The following is a 19,126-nucleotide window of genomic DNA, read 5'->3' as shown; positions in this document are numbered from 1 at the left end:
CGCTGTGTTGAGTCCAGTAACTTGTGTTTGGCTAAAGCATATCGTCCAGAAAGACATGCAGTCTTGATCTGAAGACTTCAAGAAACGGAGAATCCACCACTTCTTTTGGTAGTTTGTTCCAATTGTTAATCACGCTCGCTGTTAAAAATGTGCGCAGTACACAGAGGTAAACCCACCTCGCTACTACTGCTCACCAGTAGCGTAGTTAGCGGGGTGCAGGGGAAGCAGCTGCTTCCCCCGCCTTTCCAAAAGCGGCTGGAGGAGTGGGGGGGGGGGCGCAGGCTGGCGGCCCGCAGCGCGGCCGGTAGCCATGGGGGGGTGGCGGGCACGGCCGGAGGAGCGGGGGGGGGCGCGCAGGCTGGCGACCCACAGCACGGCCGGCAGCCATGGGGGGGCGGCAGGCGCGGCCGGAGGAGCGGGGGGGCGCAGCATGGCGGCCAGCAGCCACAGCTGGAGGAGCAAGGGGGGGGGACCACGAGGGTGGCACGGCAGGGCCGGAGGAGCCATGGGGGGGGAGGGGCGGTGCGGCCGGAGGAGGAGCCAAGGGGGGGGCGCCTTTTTTATGTTTGCTCCCCCTCCTCTTAGAAGCTGGCTACGCCACTGCTGCTCATCACTCCTTGTTCATACAGCTAAAGATCCCGTTATCTCTTTTTGATACGGAGAGTTCATCTGGCACTGCATAAATGTCTCTAAAACAGCTATAAAAACTGCATACAGAGGAAAGGCATATTAGAAAAATATGTAATGTATTTTTAGCTGTTTCTGAATGCAATGGAGCAGCAGGAAATGAGGAAGAGGACTCAGCACCATGTGATCATCCTACTGTTCATAAATCACCTGCACCATCAGTGACCTAATGACCATGGCTGTGAACTTCTGTAACTAGGTCTAATTTTTAATTTCCTTCTTTGAAAGAAGACAGGGACACAATGCCCAGCAAAATGAATGAGACTAGTCTGAATTTGCTGATTTGAGACGGCAGGCATCAATTTATTGCCTTTGGGGTTCTTGAATTTCCATGGAGGACCCTGATGGACTTGAATCTTTATTGTAACCCCTTCATCTTCTGCGCTTCAGATTTCATGCCACATCCACCAGCAGAGGACAACTGGATGGGACTCCCACTTCAATTATGCTCCTTAATCAACCAAAAGGGTTGCTATTGAGAGACACATTATAAAGCAATTCTTACACACTCTGCTGCTGCACAGTGAATCGGGCATGTTATGAGTCAGATCTAAGTGACCACTGTAATCTCAGCATGGCTTGATCTAGCCACTCCATCTCCCACCTTACCTTGTACAGGTAAATTCTGCTCTCAGGATTTTTCAGGTCCATCTCTAGATGGAATGTAGCATTCCCCTCCTTATTGACCTTGATGTGTTTGAGGTTTGTGACACTGTAGATATACTGTGAAGGACAGACACAAGCACATGGTATATGATAGGGCTGGCTTTGGTAGATCTGCCATGAGATTGTCAAAATGGGGTGGAACCTACTCTACCCACCACTGTATCAGTGTAGCAAAAGGAACAGCACTAGCCCTCCACTTTTTGCTGCTTTAGGCAAGCTGGATAGTACCCAGCAGCCTCGTGGTCACTCATACACAAAACAAACACCATTGGTCCAATTTTCAAATACGGTTGCCGCTATGGGTTGACCTAATTCTACATTTGAGTGTGTAAATCAGCACTTAGGTGCACAAATATCCATCACAGACACCCAATACAAAATTCAGCACCCAGGTTTTAAAAAATGTGCTCCCTGGTACCAATTCCACCAATCCCTTGCAAAGTGAAGTCCCCTGAAATTACAGGAGTTACACACAGGTCAGGCTGGAATTGAGCCTTCTTTGTTGTATTGCCACTAATGTTTTGCTACCCTTGGGTAAAATGTTCAAAAGCATCTAAGTGACTTAGGAGCTTAAATCCCATTTTCTAAAGTGATTTAGGCCCTGAGGAGCTTAAGTCTCATTGAAATCCAATAGTTTTCAAGGTTTGTCTTACCTGTTGTTGCTTGTCCTCTCTGTCCTTCTTCATCTGCTGAAGCTTCCTCGGCATCCCACGGAAGTCAACAATCCCACGCTTTAAACAGATTTTCTCATAATCCTTCCTATCGGCATTCAGCAGCAACTGCCAGACCTGTTCCATGTCAACTTCCTTCTTCTGTGTGGGTAGTGGAGTTCTAAGGAACAGTCACAGGAGGAAACGCTGGGAGTTTAGATAGGCAACAGGGAGCATCTCTTTCCTCTTATAGAATCATAGAAGCATAGAATATCAGGGTTGGAAGGGACCTCAGAAGGTCATCTAGTCCAACCCCCTGCTCAAAGCAGGACCAATCCCCAGCTAAATGATCCCAGCCAGGGCTTTGTCAAGACGAACCTTAAAAACCTCTAAAGAAGGAGATTCCACCACCTCCCTAGGGAACCCATTCCAGTGCTTCACCACCCCCCTAGTGAAAAAATTTTTCCTAATGTCCAACCTAAACCTCCCCCTCTGCAACTTGAGACCATTACTCCTTGTTCTGTCATCTGGTACCAGTGAGAACAGTCTAGATCCATCCTCTTTGGAACCCTCTTTCAGGTAGTTGAAAGCAGCTATCAAATTCTCCCTCATTCTTCTCTTCTGCAGACTAAACAATCCCAGTTCCCTCAGCCTCCCCTCATAAGTCATGTGCACCAGCCCCCTAATCATTTTTGTTGCCCTCCGCAACTTAATTTATCCCTCTTTCATTCTTCATCCCCACCCTTTCTGGAGGTCATATCCACCAGCAAATGAAGACTAGACCGGATGGGACTCTTTCTGAGACACATTGATGCTGCTCCTTAATTGGCCAGAGGTGTTACTGTTGAGATACATGCCACCTGTCTCTGTACCCTTTTTCAGCCATTTCCCCAATAAGTTCAGTGTGAGCTAAAATGCAGGAGCAGAAGAGACACAGATCCCACAAGGCAAACTTTGTGATACAAGACAGTATCAGCAGCACAACCCTGTAGATGCCTCCTACTGGAGAGCACTGGCACCTCAGCCCCAGAGCCAGTAGCAGAGCACTTTCCATGTGGTGACTCCAAGCAAGCAGAAGCAGGTAGTGTTGCCTGGATGGTCTGTGAAGGGTGGATAGTCACCCCTGCCACAAAGGCTAAACAAGCCTCTTTTATGACACTGGTCCTGCCCCGGGGCCACTCACCGCTTCCTTAACATTTTCCTGAAGTCCTGCAACTCTTTCTTCAGGTCTATAAAAAGAAATGGTAGGATGTGAAAATGGAGTCACCCAACAGGACGTAACACAGAACCAAAAAGAACTTTAGAAAAACGAAGGCCACCATGGAGCAAAGCGGCCACTGATTTGGGATCTCTCCACTAATAGGTGTCCAAATTGAGACATCTTAGGCCACTTCTGAAAATTTAGCTGAAAACGCACTATTGCAGCTAAATGGCAAGCTGTGTTTTCAATCCCTTTTAGTCCCTCTAGGGCACCCTTTAGGTGACAGGCCTGTCTTCCTCTCACCTTTCCCACCGAGCAGCCACGCTGGGACTGGAGCTCTGGGTGGCAGCCCCCTTATTTCCCAACCACATTAACACAACAGGTCCACCGGGGCTTGGCACCTGCAAACCATTTTTCTTCAGGGGCTTGTGAGTGACTCAGAAATGGCTTCTTCAAAATCAAAGCACTATTTATTCATCCAAAGGTACATAACAAGCAGAGAAAAGGGATAAAACAACGAAAGGCCTATACACCTGGGTCTTACCTAAACTTTATTCTTTTCTTGTGAGTTTTGGGTAAGTTCCACTCAGCTCAGACACCCCTTTTCCTGAGAAAGACAGACAGCTCCTGAAGCATTCTCTGTCTCTCTCCGTCAAAGATCCATCCCTAGCCTCTACTGCCTGCTCAATCCCCCTTCCTTCCTAGGCCAGGGACTTTAAGAGTTTAATATCCCCTTTGATCCCAGACGTGGGCCTGAGAAAAATAAACCTTGCTAGCTGAGTTGGAGCCAGACAGGTGGACATTCTCTTATTATTAGCTTCCCCACTGTTTCTCTCTGATGGGACCTTTTCTTTGCCATTGTTCTATTTCTTGTTTGTTTCCCCTCACAGTTTCCTTTGAATCTGCTTCTTGCAGCCAGGCTGGATAATATCAAGCAGGTTAACTGAAGTGCCTATGATATTCATAGAACATAATATAGATAGCTCTCTTGTTCTTCACACTTACCCTCCTGAGGCTCAGTGGGGAATGGTTTTGTTGTTTTCTTGAAACTAACTGATGAGTTGGGAGAGGAGATAGAGCAAAGAAATAAAAGAAAAAAAAATCATTAGGTAACACAGCCACCATAATAATAATACTAACAACAGACAACCCGCCAACCTTAAGCATATTCTCACCAGCAACCACACACTGCACCATAACAACTCTAACTCAGGAACCAACCCATGCAACAAACCTCGATGCCAACTCTGCCCACATATCTACACCAGCAACACCATCACAGGACCTAACCAGATCAGCTACAACATCACCGGTTCATTGACCTGCACGTCCACCAATGTTATATATGCCATCATGTGCCAGCAATGCCCCTCTGCTATGTACATTGGCCAAACTGGACAGTCACTACGTAAAAGGATAAATGGACACAAGTCAGATATCAGGAATGGCAATACACAAAAACCTGTAGGAGAACACTTCAACCTCCCTGGCCACACAATAGCAGATGTTAAGGTAGCCATCTTACAGCAAAAAAAACTTCAGGACCAGACTCCAAAGAGAAACTGCTGAGCTCTAGTTCATTTGCAAATTTGACATCATCAGATCAGGATTAAACAAAGACTGTGAATGGCTATCCAACTACAGAAGCAGTTTCTCCTCCCTTGGTGTTCACACCTCAACTGCTAGCAGAGGACCTCACCCTCCCTGATTGAACTAACCTCATTATCTCCACACTGATTTATACCTCCCTCTGGAGATTTCCATTACTTGCATCTGAAGAAGTGAGGTTCTTACCCACAAAAGCTTATGCTCCCAATACTTCTGTTAGGCTAGGTCTACACTACCCGCCTGAATCGGCGGGTAGAAATCGACCTCTCGGGGATCGATTTATTGCGTCCCGTCGGGACGCGACAATCGATCCCCAAATCGGCGCTCTTACTCCACCAGCGGAGGTGGGAGTAAGCGCTGCCGACAGAAAGCCGCAGAAGTCGATTTTGCCGCCGTCCTCACAGCGGGGTAAGTCGGCTGCGATACGTCGAATTCAGCTACGCTATTCACGTAGCTGAATTTGCGTATCTTAAATCGACTCCCCCCTGTAGTGTAGATGTACCCCTAGTCTCAAAGGTGCCACAGGAACCTCTGTTGTTTTTTACAGATTCAGACTAACACGGCTACCCCTCTGATACTTGCCTTCCTGGAACTGTGTGTGGAGCTCGCCCCAGCCCTGCAGCACAAGGACACCAGAATGAGAACTGCCCTCTCAGTAGAGAAGCATGTGACAATCAGTGTGTGGAAGCTGACGACTCCTGACTGCTACCGGTCAGTCGCGAATCAATTTGGAGTGGGGAAGTTGACTGTTGGGGCAGCATTAATGCAAGTGTGCAAGGCAATAAATTGTATTCTGCTACGAAGGACCCTGACTCTGGGAAATGTGTGTGAAATAGTGGACAGCTTTGCAAAAATGGGTTTCCCAAACTGTGGAGGGGCAATAGCACACATATTCCAATTTTGGCACCAGACTACCTTGCAATGGAGTACATCAATAGGAAGAGGTACTTTCCCATGGTGTTGCAGGTGCTTGTGGATCACCAGGGGCGTTTCACTGATATCAACGTGGGGTGGTCTGGGAAGGTGCATGTCACACGCATCTTCAGGAACACTAGCCTATACAGAAAGCTGCAAGCAGGGACTTTCTTTCCTAACAAGATCACATTGCGGGATGTTGAAATGCCCATAGCGATCCTGGGGACCCTGTGTACCCCTTACAGCCATGGTTCATGAAACCTTACACGGGACACCTGGAGAGCAGTAAGGAGCGGTTCAACAACAGGCTAAGTAGATGCTGGATGACAGTTGAATGTGCCTTTGGCAGATTAAAGGCGCACTGGTGATGCCTTTATAGCAGGTTAGACCTCACTGAGGATAATATTCCCATGGTCATAGCCACTTGCTGTACATTGCATAATCTCTGTGAAGCTAAGGGTGAAAGGTTTGCTCAGGGGTGGAGTGCTGAGGCAGACCGTTTGCCGCTGATTTTGAGCAGCCAGATACCAGGGCTGTTAGAGGAGCCCAGAGGTGGGCTATTTGAACCAGGGAGGCTTTGAGACAGCATTTGGACAATGAGCACCAGTAACAGATCTCTGTCAGAGGTGCTTCAATGTTACATTACATGTAGTTTTCCTAGAGGGCAATGGTGATACTTGGGGGTCTTATATTCCAGTATGCAAGTGATTAAAATGCCTGGGCATGTATTGGCGGTGCCTGCAATCTCACCTTGTAGGAAAAAAATAAAGATGATTTATTTTTATAAATCTTATAAACATTATAAAACTTTGCTTTTATTGCACAAGAAACAGCACACACAAACACACAGATGCTTGGTGAGAAAGTAGGAACCAGGGAAGGGAAGACTTTCACAGCTATGTGTAGGTCCAGCTATCATTGGGAAAGTTGTCCGAGTGGGTGGAGTGAATGGGAAACTGAGAAGTGCTGGAAAGTGGAAAGGAATTGTGGGCGGAGTTTGGGGGGTTGGCGCATGGGAAAGAGTTCTGAATGTGCTGCAGTGGAGGTCGAGCACTGATCTGCTCAGGGCTTGTCTACACTTACCGGGGATCTATGAGTGGTGATCAATGCATTGTCGGTCGATTTAGTGGCTCTAGTAAAGACCCGCTAAATTGACCGCAGATCGCTCTCCCGTTGACTCCTGTCCACCAGATCGAGAAGAATGGGGGAGTTGACAGGAGAATGTCTCCCGTCGACATCACGTAGTGTGGACCCCTGGGTAAATAGATCTAAGCTATGTCGATTTGAGTTATGCTATTCACGTAACTCAAATTGCGTTGCTTAAAGCGAATTTGCCCTGTAGTGTAGGCAAGGCCTCAGTCTGCAGCATTATTAAGGACTTCAGCATCTGTGTTTGCTCCTCCGTTACTTTAATCAGCCGCTCAATTGCATCTTTAACAAAGGTGTGATTCTCTTTTCTGTCCTGCTGTTCGGCTTTCCAGCACTCCTTGTGTTCCCTTTTTTCTGCATTGGAGCACTGCTGGACCTCCCGGAACATGTCTTCTTTGCTGCATCTTGGGCACTTTCTTATCTGGTGGAGACGCTCGGCCAGCATGCGTGGGGTGTTCCTGAAGGCCACATCTGGTGAAGAACAGGGGACAATGCACAGAAGCGGGATTGTTAAATTCACGCACAGCATTGAAACATTTCAGTTAAATACACCTTTTGCAACATTGCCATCACTTTATCACTGACCCTACACATCTCTGCGAACACCCAAAGCATGGTAAGTGTTGGCGGAGGGGGAAAGGGAGGGAGACTCCATGCTGGGAAAAGCACACACTCTTGCAAGGGCCGTGGTGCAGCATTCTAGGGGACAAATTCTAAAATTCTCCCACACTTTTCCACAGGTGGGGATCATTCTAGCAGACATCTCACTGCTAAGGGTAAGCAGGGAAACGAGGGTACATCTACTCTATGCTCGTGGTTTCTGCCCTGCTCCCTACGCTGCTCGCCTGTGTGCCGCTTTGGTCCCTGCACAAGTGATTGCCGAATGAAGTGGGAAAGTTTCCTACAATGGGAGAAGGAACAAAGCTGCTCTACCACGGAACCTTCAGCAGAGAATTGGCAAGTACCTCCAGGAAACTTTCCTGGAGATCTCCCTGGAGGATTCCTGTGAGATCTCAACATGCATCAACACCCTGTTCCATCGTACCAATTATCATAGAGTTAATAGAATATAAGGGTTGGAAGGGACCTCAGGAGATCATCTAGTCCAACCCCCTGCTCAAAGCAGAACCAATCCCCAGACTGATTTTTGCCCCATATCCCTAAATGACCCCGTCAAGGATTGAACTCACAACCCTGGGTTTAGCAGGCCAATGCTCAAACCACTGAGCTATTCCCCCCTTCCCCCTGGATTAGTTAAACAGGGAATTGTCCAGCTCACAGAAACACAGCCAGGCTCCCACATTTCTGTACCCTGAACACCACCTCCACGCTACACAAGCCACAGCCACTTACCAGGCATCTCACCTCCTGCTTCTTGCTCCCTTGAGAGCAACTGCTGAGTCTGGCTAGACACCTCTGGAGTGGAGAACAGTTCCTGGCTTCCTGCCCCACTGGGCGACCCCGCCAGGAGCTGCACATCCTCATCTAACTCCACTCTTCATCAATAACTTCATCCTCTGGCTTAGGTCCTCTTTCCGCCGCCCCATGCCCTCTGAAGTATCCACGGGGCTCTTGGCAATGGAGGTGGGGTTGCCACCGAGGATAGCGTCCAGCTCCTTATAGAACCAGCAGGTCTTAGGTGAAGCACCTGAACGACAGTTCACCTCCCTCACCTTATGGTATGCCTGCCTTATCTCCTTTATCTTCGCTCTGCACTGCAGCGTGTCCTGACCACAGCCCTTTTCACACAAGCCTCGAGAAATCTGCCTGTACGTATCCCAATTCCTACGGCTCAAGCGCAGATGGGACTGCACAGCCTCCTGACGGACGGGGAGAGAGCCTTACAGACAGTTAGGGCTTAGAACATTTTCACAGGTTCACCTTAAAGATTGACACTTCACACTGGCTTCTCCACATGCCGTCTGAACCCATCAGCTTCTTTAATAGCAAAGAAACACCTGACTAGACAGACCTTTGTTTCACATTAGGTACGTAGTTCTTCATCATATTTCTATTTAAAATCGATGGCATGAGCAGTTCCTGAGTCTTCTTTCAATTACATGGACCAGGCAGTCCTGTCCTGCCCGGCCCCACAGGACTGCAAATCCCACTTCTAGATGTCACCCAAGGGTCACCTGCTGGCTGGAACCGAGGTAGGTGTGGGGAGAAGTTCCTGGCTGGGTCCCATCTAGACCGGGGGGAGGGGGTTGTCCTGGCTGCATCCCAGCTAGATGCTTGAGTGTGTGTGGGACAGAGACACATAGTTGGATCCCACCTACATGGGGGAAAAGGGGGTAGCTCCCTAATGGAGTACGCTGTGACAATTCTCTAAATTTACTACCACCGGTCTGCTCTTCCCCACGCTGCTCAACCAAGTTCCCTTCCCCACCCCACACAGTCTCTGCTGGTCATCAGGGGGACAGGACCACTCGCTGGTCTGCATCTGCTGGTGCTTTGTCAGGCCCACTAGCTCCAAGAAGCCCCTCAGGCCCTGGCAATGGCAGAGGGGTGTTGGTGTGAGTGACCTGGTGCCGAGTGAGGTTGGCCAGTCTACCAAACCGCTTGCCACAGTCAGCACAGCTGTATGGCCGCTCCCCGGTGTGTGTGCGCTGGTGTCGTCTCAGGCTTGAGCTCTCTGCAAAGCTCTTGCCGCAGTCAGTGCATTGGAAAGGCCTCTTCCCGGTGTGTGTGCGCTGGTGCTTGGCCAGCGCATTGGTGTTGCTGAAGTTCTTGCTGCAAACATCACAGCGGTGTGGCGGCTCCCCGCTGTGTGTGTGTTGGTGTGTTCTCAAGTTTGAGCTCTCTGCAAAACTCTTGCCACAGTCAGCACAGCTGTACGGCCGCTCCCCGGTGTGTGTGCGCCGGTGTCTTCTGAGGCTTGAACTCTGTGCAAAGCCCTTGCCACAGTCAGCACAGTGATACGGCCGCTCCCCCGTGTGTATGCGCCGGTGTCTTCTCAGGATTGAGCTCTGTGCAAAGCAATTGCCGCAGTCAGCACAGCAGTATGGCCGCTCTCCGGTATGCGTGCGCCGGTGTCTTCTCAGGCTTGAGCTCTCTGCAAAGCCCTTTCCACAGTCAGCGCAGTGGTATGGCCGCTCCCCTGTGTGTGTGCGCTGGTGTATTCTCAGGTGTGACCTCTCTGCAAAGCCCTTGCTGCAGTGAGCACAGCGGTGCGGACGCTCCCCGGTGTGCGTATGCTGATGAGTTCTCAGGTGTGAGCTTTGTGCAAAGCCCTTCCCGCAATCAGCACAGCGGTGTGGTCGCTCCCCGGTGTGCCTGTGCTGGTGTGTTCTCACATTTGAGCTCCATGCAAAGCCCTTCCCGCAGTCAGCACAGCAGTACAGCTGCTCTCCGGTGTGCGTACACGGGTGTATTTTCAGGACTGAGGACTGGCTGAAGCTCCTGCCACAGCCAGACCATGTCCTCGTTCCTCCCAGGATCTTGTGCCCTGCTGGAGAAAGCAGAGGCAATCCTGGTGTTAGCTCACGGTTAAGGATACAGGTTTGTCAAGGATGGGAAAATGTCACGGATGGAGTGATTTCCCCATTTCTCTGTATCTATTTTTTGGATGTGCGCCTCACCCTGCAATGGCAGCTCCTATCTGACAAGGTTGGACCGAACACCTCGTTCTGGGTACGGAGACCTGGCCTGCGGGGTTACAGTGCCGCTCAGATTTGCCCCCACCCACGGTCATGATGTGGGGGAGGCGGGTCAAACTTCAGTGAATGGCCTTGCCCCCCAGATCTTCTCTAGCGTGCACCAACCACTCTGCATCAGGCTGGGGTTAGGGTTGCAGTGCTGGGGGGAAAGTGCTTCTTTGGGCAGCTGGTGCCCCTCCCTTTGTTAAACATCCTGGAGTCATCACAGTAAGTTTAGTGACTTGTGACTTTTAGTAAATTTACTGTAACTGCTCCGTAATTTTTTATACGAAATGCCGTGAGAAATCTGCAATCTGACTCAGGGTGGTTCTATCCTATGTTGCTTATGCAGCACCAAGCGCCTGCTCCCACGTGCGTCATGCGCCTCATGGGTCTTGTTTGATGCTTAAATTGTAGCTTGCCCAGGAAACAGGCAGCAGCTGGCACAACGGGGCCCTGATCCAGAACTAGGGGCTCTAACTGCTAACAAACAGGGTCCGGGTTTTGTTTTCACACTGATTTTGGTTTTACTTCAATCACAGGTTTTTATTTACACCTTTCTGGTTCTGCACTGGCTCCTGTTTTAACACAAGGCCTGTTCCCCAGTGTTTGCACTGTTTAAACGATATTGGTTTGAAACTAGTTGAGGGGCTACAATCCCCTCACGTGGACGCAGTGAGACCGGTATAAAGCTGTTTAGCACAACGTAGTTTATTCCTGGGGGGAAGTCAGTCCCTTTCAACAAATTCCTTCTAAAGAAGTCATTCGCCCTCGGCCTCATGCTTCATTCTTTGTGCAAAACTAAAACTAAACTAAAATTCTCAAGGAGGGGAAGGGAAGGGAAAGGTTGAGGAGATGACAAGTCACTCAAGGCTTGTGTGATATAACCTGAAAACCATGTCTGTATTGTTTCAAAACCCAATCAGTGACACTGCTGACCTGGAAGGAGTTAATGGTTGCCACACAGCGGGCCTTTGATCTACAGGCTGCATTAAGGCTGAGGGCTGTGCTAAGCATTGACACTGAAGCAATGTAAGTGACAACGATTTCGTGCCACTGAGAGAGCAGGAGGAGAGGGGGATGTGACAAAGGCCATTCCACCACCCTCACACCCAGCCCATACACCAAGGTACTCCAAGTCATGCCCCACAGGATGATTTCGTCTGGCCCCCAAACACATCCGCTCATCCAACAGCAGCTGCCTGGAACGTGGGGCAGTTTTAGAGCATTACAATGAAACACTGCAAGTGCCAGAGACCTTCTCTACAAAATGGCGTCCTCCGCGTGGCGTAACCTCGCACTCATTGTATGTGACTTACTCCTGGGGAGAATTCTGTGCTACTGCGCGCACGCATATTTAAGGAGCCCTGCAGATTTCTAATTTTTCATGCAGAAAAAAGCTTCTGCCAAAACGTTGCTGTAGTTCCGCCTTTTGCCCACCAAAGGGTGCTGTGGTGATAGAACAAAGTTGCAGCTCCCTGCAGCGAGGGAGTCAGGGGCTGTGGGGTGGCTTGTGGGGGGAAGGAAGGGGTCAGACAGGTGCCCATAAGGGCTAGTGGGGGAGAACAGACTGGGGCAGGGGCTGAATGGGAATGGAGGCACAGGGCCACAGGGGAAGGGAGGTGCAGAGAAACATGGTGATGGGGGAGGTTTGCAGACCTACATAGGGACAGAGGGGTGGCTGGGTGGGGGCATAGAGACATATGGCAATAGGGGCAGATGTGCCTAACTGAATGGGAGAGGCTAGGGGTCGGCCAGGGTTTGCATGGGGGAAGCTCCCTAACAAATCCCTCTCCTCCCCTCCCCCCAAAAGCCTGTTCCATACTTTTCCCACCCGTACACAACAACCCTCCAAGTTCACACCCAGGCTCCCTTCTCAGCAATTTACTTCTCTCTCCCTCAGCTCCTCCATTACCCCTGACTCCCCCAAGCTTTTGGACTGCTTCTGAATGGTGTGGGCAATACGTTTCTGTAGTGTAGTTTAAATGAATGATTACTCAGAGTTCTGTATTAATACCCCTAGTAAGAAATCTATTTGTCAAAAAACGTTTCCTGAATCTTTTTTGTTGTTACAGACATACTTGCTTTGAGGTATTTTGAAATAAATAACCAAAAATAATTGAAACTGGTGTGATTATATTGTGTTATTCTGACAAATAAAATATGCAGAATTTTAAAATATTGTGTGCAGAACTTTTAATTTTTTGGCGCAGAATTCCACCAGGAGTAATGACTGATCCTGCTCTGCCCCGAGTCATTCCCAGCTTTCTCCTTGATTGCTGGGGACAAGTTTCTCCAGTCTGAGAGGTCACGTGAGAAATGAAGTGGCAATGAGGGAGTGGGGTGGATGCTCCCTGGGTGGAGCCAGTGACTCAGGGATGCTCTCCCAGGCTGCGAGCAGGTTTTTGCCGCTGTCTGAACTATGTCTGGATCCAGGTGCCCAGGGCCATAGGACACCAGCACATACAGCTTGAGCCAGAAGGGGCAGCAGTATGAAGCCCATTTGAAAAATCTCGAGGGCACCCCTGCCTTGGTTTGATTTTCTGAGGTGTGTGAAGCCTAAAAGAAAGTGTTGTGGTCTACGGACCAACAGACATCTCTTTCTACCCAGGTGCTTGTCTGACCCCCAAGTGCCAGTGATCCACTGACACACACAGATGAAGTTTATCCTCAGAGCTGCAATGCCCTTCCCATTACACACTTGAGGAACCTGAGGCATGGTGGAGCTGTAGTGACTCACTTCTAGAAATGAACCAAGATGTTTTCAATCCTACTACAATGTCCTACCCACTTGGTAATTGCAGCTCCCATATTCTCCCCCAACCACGGCGACCTCTCTCTTTCCCCCAGCATCCTCTGAAATCTCCCACCCCACATTGTCCCATATCACTATCCCACCCCTCTTCCAAGTTCATCACCTCCCCATCTCCAATCCATTTCTCTTTCGCAGCTTTAGGGCCCCATCATTTTTAGGTCCCATTGTAGGTCACAGATAGCCAATGAGTAGGAAAGACAGGAAGTATGATAGTAAAACCCCCTGGCTTAACCAGATCTTCAATGACCTGAAACTCAAAACAGTCAGACAAGAAGTGGAAACTAGGTCAAATTACAAAGGATGAATATTAAAAAAACAAAACCCAACAAGCATGTAGGGACAAAATTAGAAAGGCCAAGGCAAAAAACTATATTAAAATAACTAGGGCTATAAAGGGGAACAAGAAAGCCTTTTACAAATATATGGGAAGCAAGAGGAAGACCATGGACAGGCTAGGCCCATTACTAAATGAGGAGGGAAAGACAATAAGAGAAAACGCAGCAATGGCCAAACAGTTAAATGCCTCTTTTGTTTCAGTTTTCACCAAAAAAGTTAGCATTGATCAGTCGACTAACATAGTGAACATCAGTGTCAAAGGGGTAGGATCTGAGCCTAAAATAGGAAAAGAAATAGTTATGAATTACTTAGACAAATTAGATGCCTTCAATAAGGCAGGGCCTGATGAAATACATCCTAGAATACATAAGGATCTGGCTGAAGAGATCTCTGAGCCATTAGTGATTATCTCGGAGAATTTGTGGAGGATGGTAGAGACACCCAAGGACTGGAAAAAGGCAAATATAGTAACCAGTTATAGAAAGGGGAATAAGGACAATTCGGGGAATTATAGACCAGTCATAGTAACTTCAAAACCTGGAAAAATAATGGAGCAAGTAATCAAACATTCTATTTGTGAGCACTTAGAAGAAAATAAAGTAATAAGTAAGAGACAATATGGATTTGTCGAGAACAAATTATGTGAAACCAACCTAATATCCTTCTTTGACAGGTAACAAGCCTTGTGGATAGGGAAGAAGCAGTAGATGTCACATCTCGACTTTAGATCCTGTCTTACCTGACCTTCTCATAAACAAACTAGAGAAATATAGCCTAGGCAAACCTACTATAATGTGGGTGCACAACTGGTTGGAAAACCGCATTCAGAGAGTAGTTATTATGGTTCACAAATGAACTGAAAGGGCATCTTGAGTGGGATCCCACAGGGATCTGTCCTGGGTCCAGTTCTATTCCATATCTTCATAAATGATTTGGACAGTAGCACAGAGAATACACTCAAAGTTTACAGATGATTCCAAGCTGGGAGGGGTTGCAAGTGCTTTAGAGGACAGGATTAGAATTCAAAAGGATGTTGACAAACTGGAGAAATGGTTGGCATTAAATAAGATGAAATTCAATAAGACCATATGCAAAGTACTACACTTAAATTAGAATAATCAGTTACACAAATACAGAATGGGAAATGACAGCCTAGGAAGGAGTACTGCAGAAAACCATATGGGGTTATAATGGATCACAAAATAAATATGAGTCAACAATGGAATACTGTTGGGAAAAAAAGCAAATATCATTCTGGGATGTATTAGCAGGAGTGTTGCAAGCAAGATGCGAGAAGTAATTCTTCCACTCTACTCAGCACTGGTAAGGCTTCAACTGGAGTAGTGTGTCCAGTTCTGGGCCCCATACTTCAGAAAGAATGTGGACAAATTGGAGAATATCAGAAGAGATCAACAAGAAGGTCAGGAAACCATGACGACCAATGACAAAAGATTGAAAAAATGGGGTTTGTTTAGTCTGGAGAAGAGAAGGGGGAGGGAGTCGGGGACAACTTCATAGAAGTCTTCAAGTACGTAAAAGGTTGTTACAAAGAAGTGGGTGATAAATTGTTCTCCTTATCCACTGAGGCCAGGACAAGATGTAAATGGGCTTAAATTGCAGCAAGGGAGATTTAGGTTAGATATTAGGAAAAACCTTGAAACTCTGAGGGTGGTTAAGCACTGGAACAAAATTATCTAGGGAGGCTGTGGAATCTCCATCATTGAAGGTTTTTAAGAAAAGGTTAGAAACACACCTGTCAGGGATGGTCTAGATAATACTTAGTCTTGTCTTAGTGCAGGAGACCGGACGAGATGACCTACGGAGGTCCCATCTACTCCCACATTTTTATGATTTCTATGATTCATAGATATCAAGGCCAGACAGGCTCATTGTGCCCATCCAGCCTGGCTTCCTGCCTATCCCAGCCAGAGAAACTCCCCCGCGATTCCTGCCTCTGGCCCAGTAACTCCTGGCTGGGTTAGAGCGGGGCTTTGAGGGAGAGACGCTCCCTCTCCACCAACAGACTCCCAGTGAGGGAGAATCCATTGCATCCTGAGGGGAGCTCTCCCAGTGGTTCATTCCCCTCCCAGATAAACACTGGCCCCTAATTTGTCTCTCTTCAGCTCCCAGCCAATGGATCTCGCTCTGCCTTTGCCTTCTACATCAAGGAGCACTCTGCTAGCAGGTGTGTAAATCAGAAGGGATCGGATTATGATGATTCACCTGAGGAGGGGCTGTCAGGTCCTGAGTTTTCCCTGGAGTCCTCGGCATCCCTGATCCAGAGCTCTGCCTCCCCTAACTCGAGCCGTTGGATTAAGTCCGGTGTGGAACCTGAATAGCCTGTTTGGGGAGAAAGAATCAGTTCTGGGGGCAGGGACTCATTTATAGGTTTGTGCAGCCCAGCACAACAGGACCCTGATCTCTGTCAGCGTTTGTCTGCTCAGCAACTGGCACGATGAGGCCCCAGTCTTGGACACTGCTTGAGAGGAAAGCGCAAGAGATCCCAAGCAGGAGAATAATGAAATAAACCTTCCTTAGAGATTTCTTCCCATCTCCCACCAGGCAGGTTCAGTTCGTACTTTGAAGCAGCAACGTCTATGACCCGTCTCAATTTGCTTTGGGGGCTGAGTCATGGCAGGTGGCACCGTTACACACACCTACCAGTTCTTTTGCTTAGGATGCAGCATTGTTCAACTATGGTGTGGTTGTTAAATTTATGATGTTCATTCTTTTTGGCGAGGTGGGGAGCTAAGTTCCCACTAAGCTGTGCGGCTGTGCAGCAAACCATCAAGGGCTGCACAAGGGCACAACCATAGGGGTCTGGACTGGAGAGGCGCCGCTGCTGGGGAAAGACGCTTCTCCACCTGACCCAGCCCTGGAGCTGCTGCGGCCGGGGAGAGGCGCCTCTCCCCCAGCCCGCTGCAGCAAGAGAGGGCTGGGGGAGTCCTCTCCGCCGCAGCCCTGGGGCAGCCAGCACCCCAAACCCTCATCCCTGGCCCAACTTCAGAGCCCTCACCCCCACACTCCAACCCTCTGTGACAGCCCTGAAACCCCTCCCTCACCCTGAACCCTCATCCCCAACCCCACCCTGAACCCCTCATCCCCAACCCCACCCCAGAGCCCTCATCCCCAGCCACAGCCCTAACTCCCCCCACCCCAACCCTTAGCCCCAGCCCTGAGCCACCTCCCACACTCCAAACCCCTCAGCCCCACCGCCGCCACACATCACCTCCATATTGGTGCACAGAACAAAATTTATTCTGCACATGGATGTAAAAACGTAGCAGGAACATTGTGGGGGAGCTGTTCCAAGCAGCAGGAGACTTTTCTCTCTGCCTTATTTGTCTAACTGGAGTCAGTTCTTGAGGTAGAGTTCCTGCCCTCGGTGTCTGGGCTGGGATACCTGGAAGAGGTGGTGGTTACAACCACCTCTCTGCCAGGACTGAGGTATAATGCAAGTAAACCGGTTACATTAACATTACCCTTAAGGCTTTATAGCCCTGATTTCTCCTTTAACAGGAAGCCGACCTGAGAGGGGCTGACGTTTGCCACCACTTGGCCACTCGGTGGCAGATGACAGCTGAGGCATTCAGGGAGCCCACTGCAGTGAATAAATGAAGGGAAATCAATCCTTACCCAGGGAAACGAGGGCCCAGTAATTCCTCAGCATCTGGTCCCGGTACAGCTGTTTCTCTGGCTGGGATAAGAGCTCCCACTCCTCCCGGGTGAAATACAGAGCGACGTCCTCGAACGCCACCTGGAGCTGCTGGCACAAGCGTTACACACTCAGCACCTTCCGCTCCAGCCCCCAGCCCGGAGTCTCAGCAGGGGACGCGGTTTCTAGGGGAGCGACTCCCAGGGAACCCCCGGCCCAGCAGCTGTGACCCAGGGAGACTCCCCCCCACCCTGCACAGCTCCCCGGGGACTCGGGGCCCTGCTGGCCGGGGACAGGCGTAACCCTCGGTTCCCCACGGGGCTCCGGGGCGGGGCGCTGGGCGGGGCCCGAATCCCAGGGCCGGGAACAGGCTCCTCCCCCCCGGCCGGAGTCCCGCCCCCGCCCCAGGCCTGTGCTCAGCCCCGCTCCCGCCCCGGCTCAGGCGCCTCCGGGCTCCTCTGCCCGGCCGGGGCCTCACTCGGGGGAAGGGGCCGCGCCCGGCTCTGCGTGTCCGCCTGGCCAGGGCCCCCCCCCGCCCCGGGGCCCCAGAGCCGCCCCCGGCCCCAGCGCTCCGGCTGCTGCAGCCCCCAGCCTCGGGGTCACTAGCGCGGGAGGGACCCGGGTCCCGGCCCCCCTCGGCCCCCAGCCGGGACCAGCCAGTGCCCGGCCAGGGAGTCCCTGCCCCGCGTCCTACCTGCGCCGGCCCCGCTGCAGCCATCGCCGGGCTCGGCCCCGGCCGCTTCCTCCGGGCAGCGACTTCCCGCCCCGCGGCTAGTGCCTCCCCGGGGCCGCCTCCAGCCCGCTCCCCGCCCTGGGGCTGCAGCCGGGACCCGCCCTGCGCACAGGCCGGGCCGGCCTGGGAAGGCTCCTCCCTTGGCCCAGCCCCAGCTCCAAGGGCCCCGCGCCTGCGCCGCCAGCTCCAGCAGCCGGGGAGGCCCCAGCGCCGGGACCTTCCGGCCCAGTGCCCTGGACGCCTGGGTCCCGAGTCCGGCCGCCGGGGGCACTCGCGGCACCTGGAGCCCCTTACAGGGCTGTCCGGTCCCCGCCCCTGGGCTGTGAGTGGGGCCCCACTGTGCGGTGTGGGGGGGGCTGTGAGCTCAGACTCCTGGGTTCTCTCCCAGCTCTGGGAGGGGAGCGGGGACTAGTGGGTACAAGAGGGCCCCGGCCAGGCTGTGGAGGGGGTGTGTGACACAAAAACAACAAGGAGTCTGGTGGCACCTTAAAGCCTAACAGATTTATTTGGGCATAAGCTTTCGTGGGTAAAAACCTCACTTCTTCGGTTGCAAAGAGTGAAAGTTACAGATGCAGGCGTTATATACTGACACATGGCGAGCAGGGAGTTACTTCGCAAGTGGAGAACCAGTGTTGACAGGGCCAATTCAATCAGGGTGGATGTAGTCCAGGGAGTAGTCCAGTTGACTACATCCACCCTGATTGAATTGGCCCTGTCAACACTGGTTCTCCACTTGCGGAGGAGTAACTCCCTGCTCTCCATGTGTCAGTATATAATGCCTGCATCTGTAACTTTCATTCTTTGCATCCGAAGAAGTGAGGTTTTTACCCACGAAAGCTTATGCCCAAATAAATCTGTTAGTCTTTAAGATGCCACCAGACTCCTTGTTGTTTTTGTAGATACAGACTAACAAGGCTACCCCCTGATACTTGACACCACGTCTGTCACAGTAAGACAAGGGACTGGGTGTGTGATGGTGTGTGTGTGTTACAAGGGATCACACCCCAGGCTGTGTATGGTGTGCAGGTATGAGTATTGCAGGAAGGCTGTGTGATGTTTTTTACACATCACAC

General features: G+C 50.5%; 1 protein-coding gene across 1 annotated transcript; it reads right to left on the bottom strand.

The window, feature by feature from the left end:
* Positions 1-687: 687 nt before the first annotated feature.
* On the bottom strand, positions 688-18,273 carry LOC101948106 (immunoglobulin-like and fibronectin type III domain-containing protein 1). The gene is made up of 7 exons (XM_065592478.1): positions 18,015-18,273; positions 17,302-17,431; positions 15,889-16,005; positions 4,210-4,257; positions 3,187-3,232; positions 2,007-2,184; positions 688-1,410 (listed from the first exon to the last, which is right to left on the bottom strand). The coding sequence occupies exons 1-7, from the start codon at positions 18,036-18,038 to the stop codon at positions 1,225-1,227; spliced, it is 729 nt and encodes a 242-aa protein (XP_065448550.1). The 5' UTR covers positions 18,039-18,273; the 3' UTR covers positions 688-1,224.
* Positions 18,274-19,126: the final 853 nt, after the last annotated feature.

This window comes from Chrysemys picta, chromosome 4 (assembly GCF_011386835.1).
Source record: "Chrysemys picta bellii isolate R12L10 chromosome 4, ASM1138683v2, whole genome shotgun sequence".
Lineage (NCBI taxonomy): Eukaryota > Metazoa > Chordata > Testudines > Emydidae > Chrysemys > Chrysemys picta.
Note: the sequence above shows the minus strand (reverse complement) of the source record. Positions and strands in the feature narration are given on the sequence as shown.

Bases quoted from the DNA above. Each gene is read 5' to 3' on its own strand.
- LOC101948106 (XM_065592478.1), bottom strand. From the start codon at position 18,038: ATGGCTGCAGCGGGGCCGGCGCAG. The intron at 17,432-18,014 runs GTAGGACGCGGG...CGCTTGTGCCAG, and splicing joins CTGCAGCGGGGCCGGCGCAG to CAGCTCCAGGTGGCGTTCGA. The intron at 1,411-2,006 runs GTAAGACAAACC...TGTCCTTCACAG, and splicing joins GAGAGGACAAGCAACAACAG to TATATCTACAGTGTCACAAA.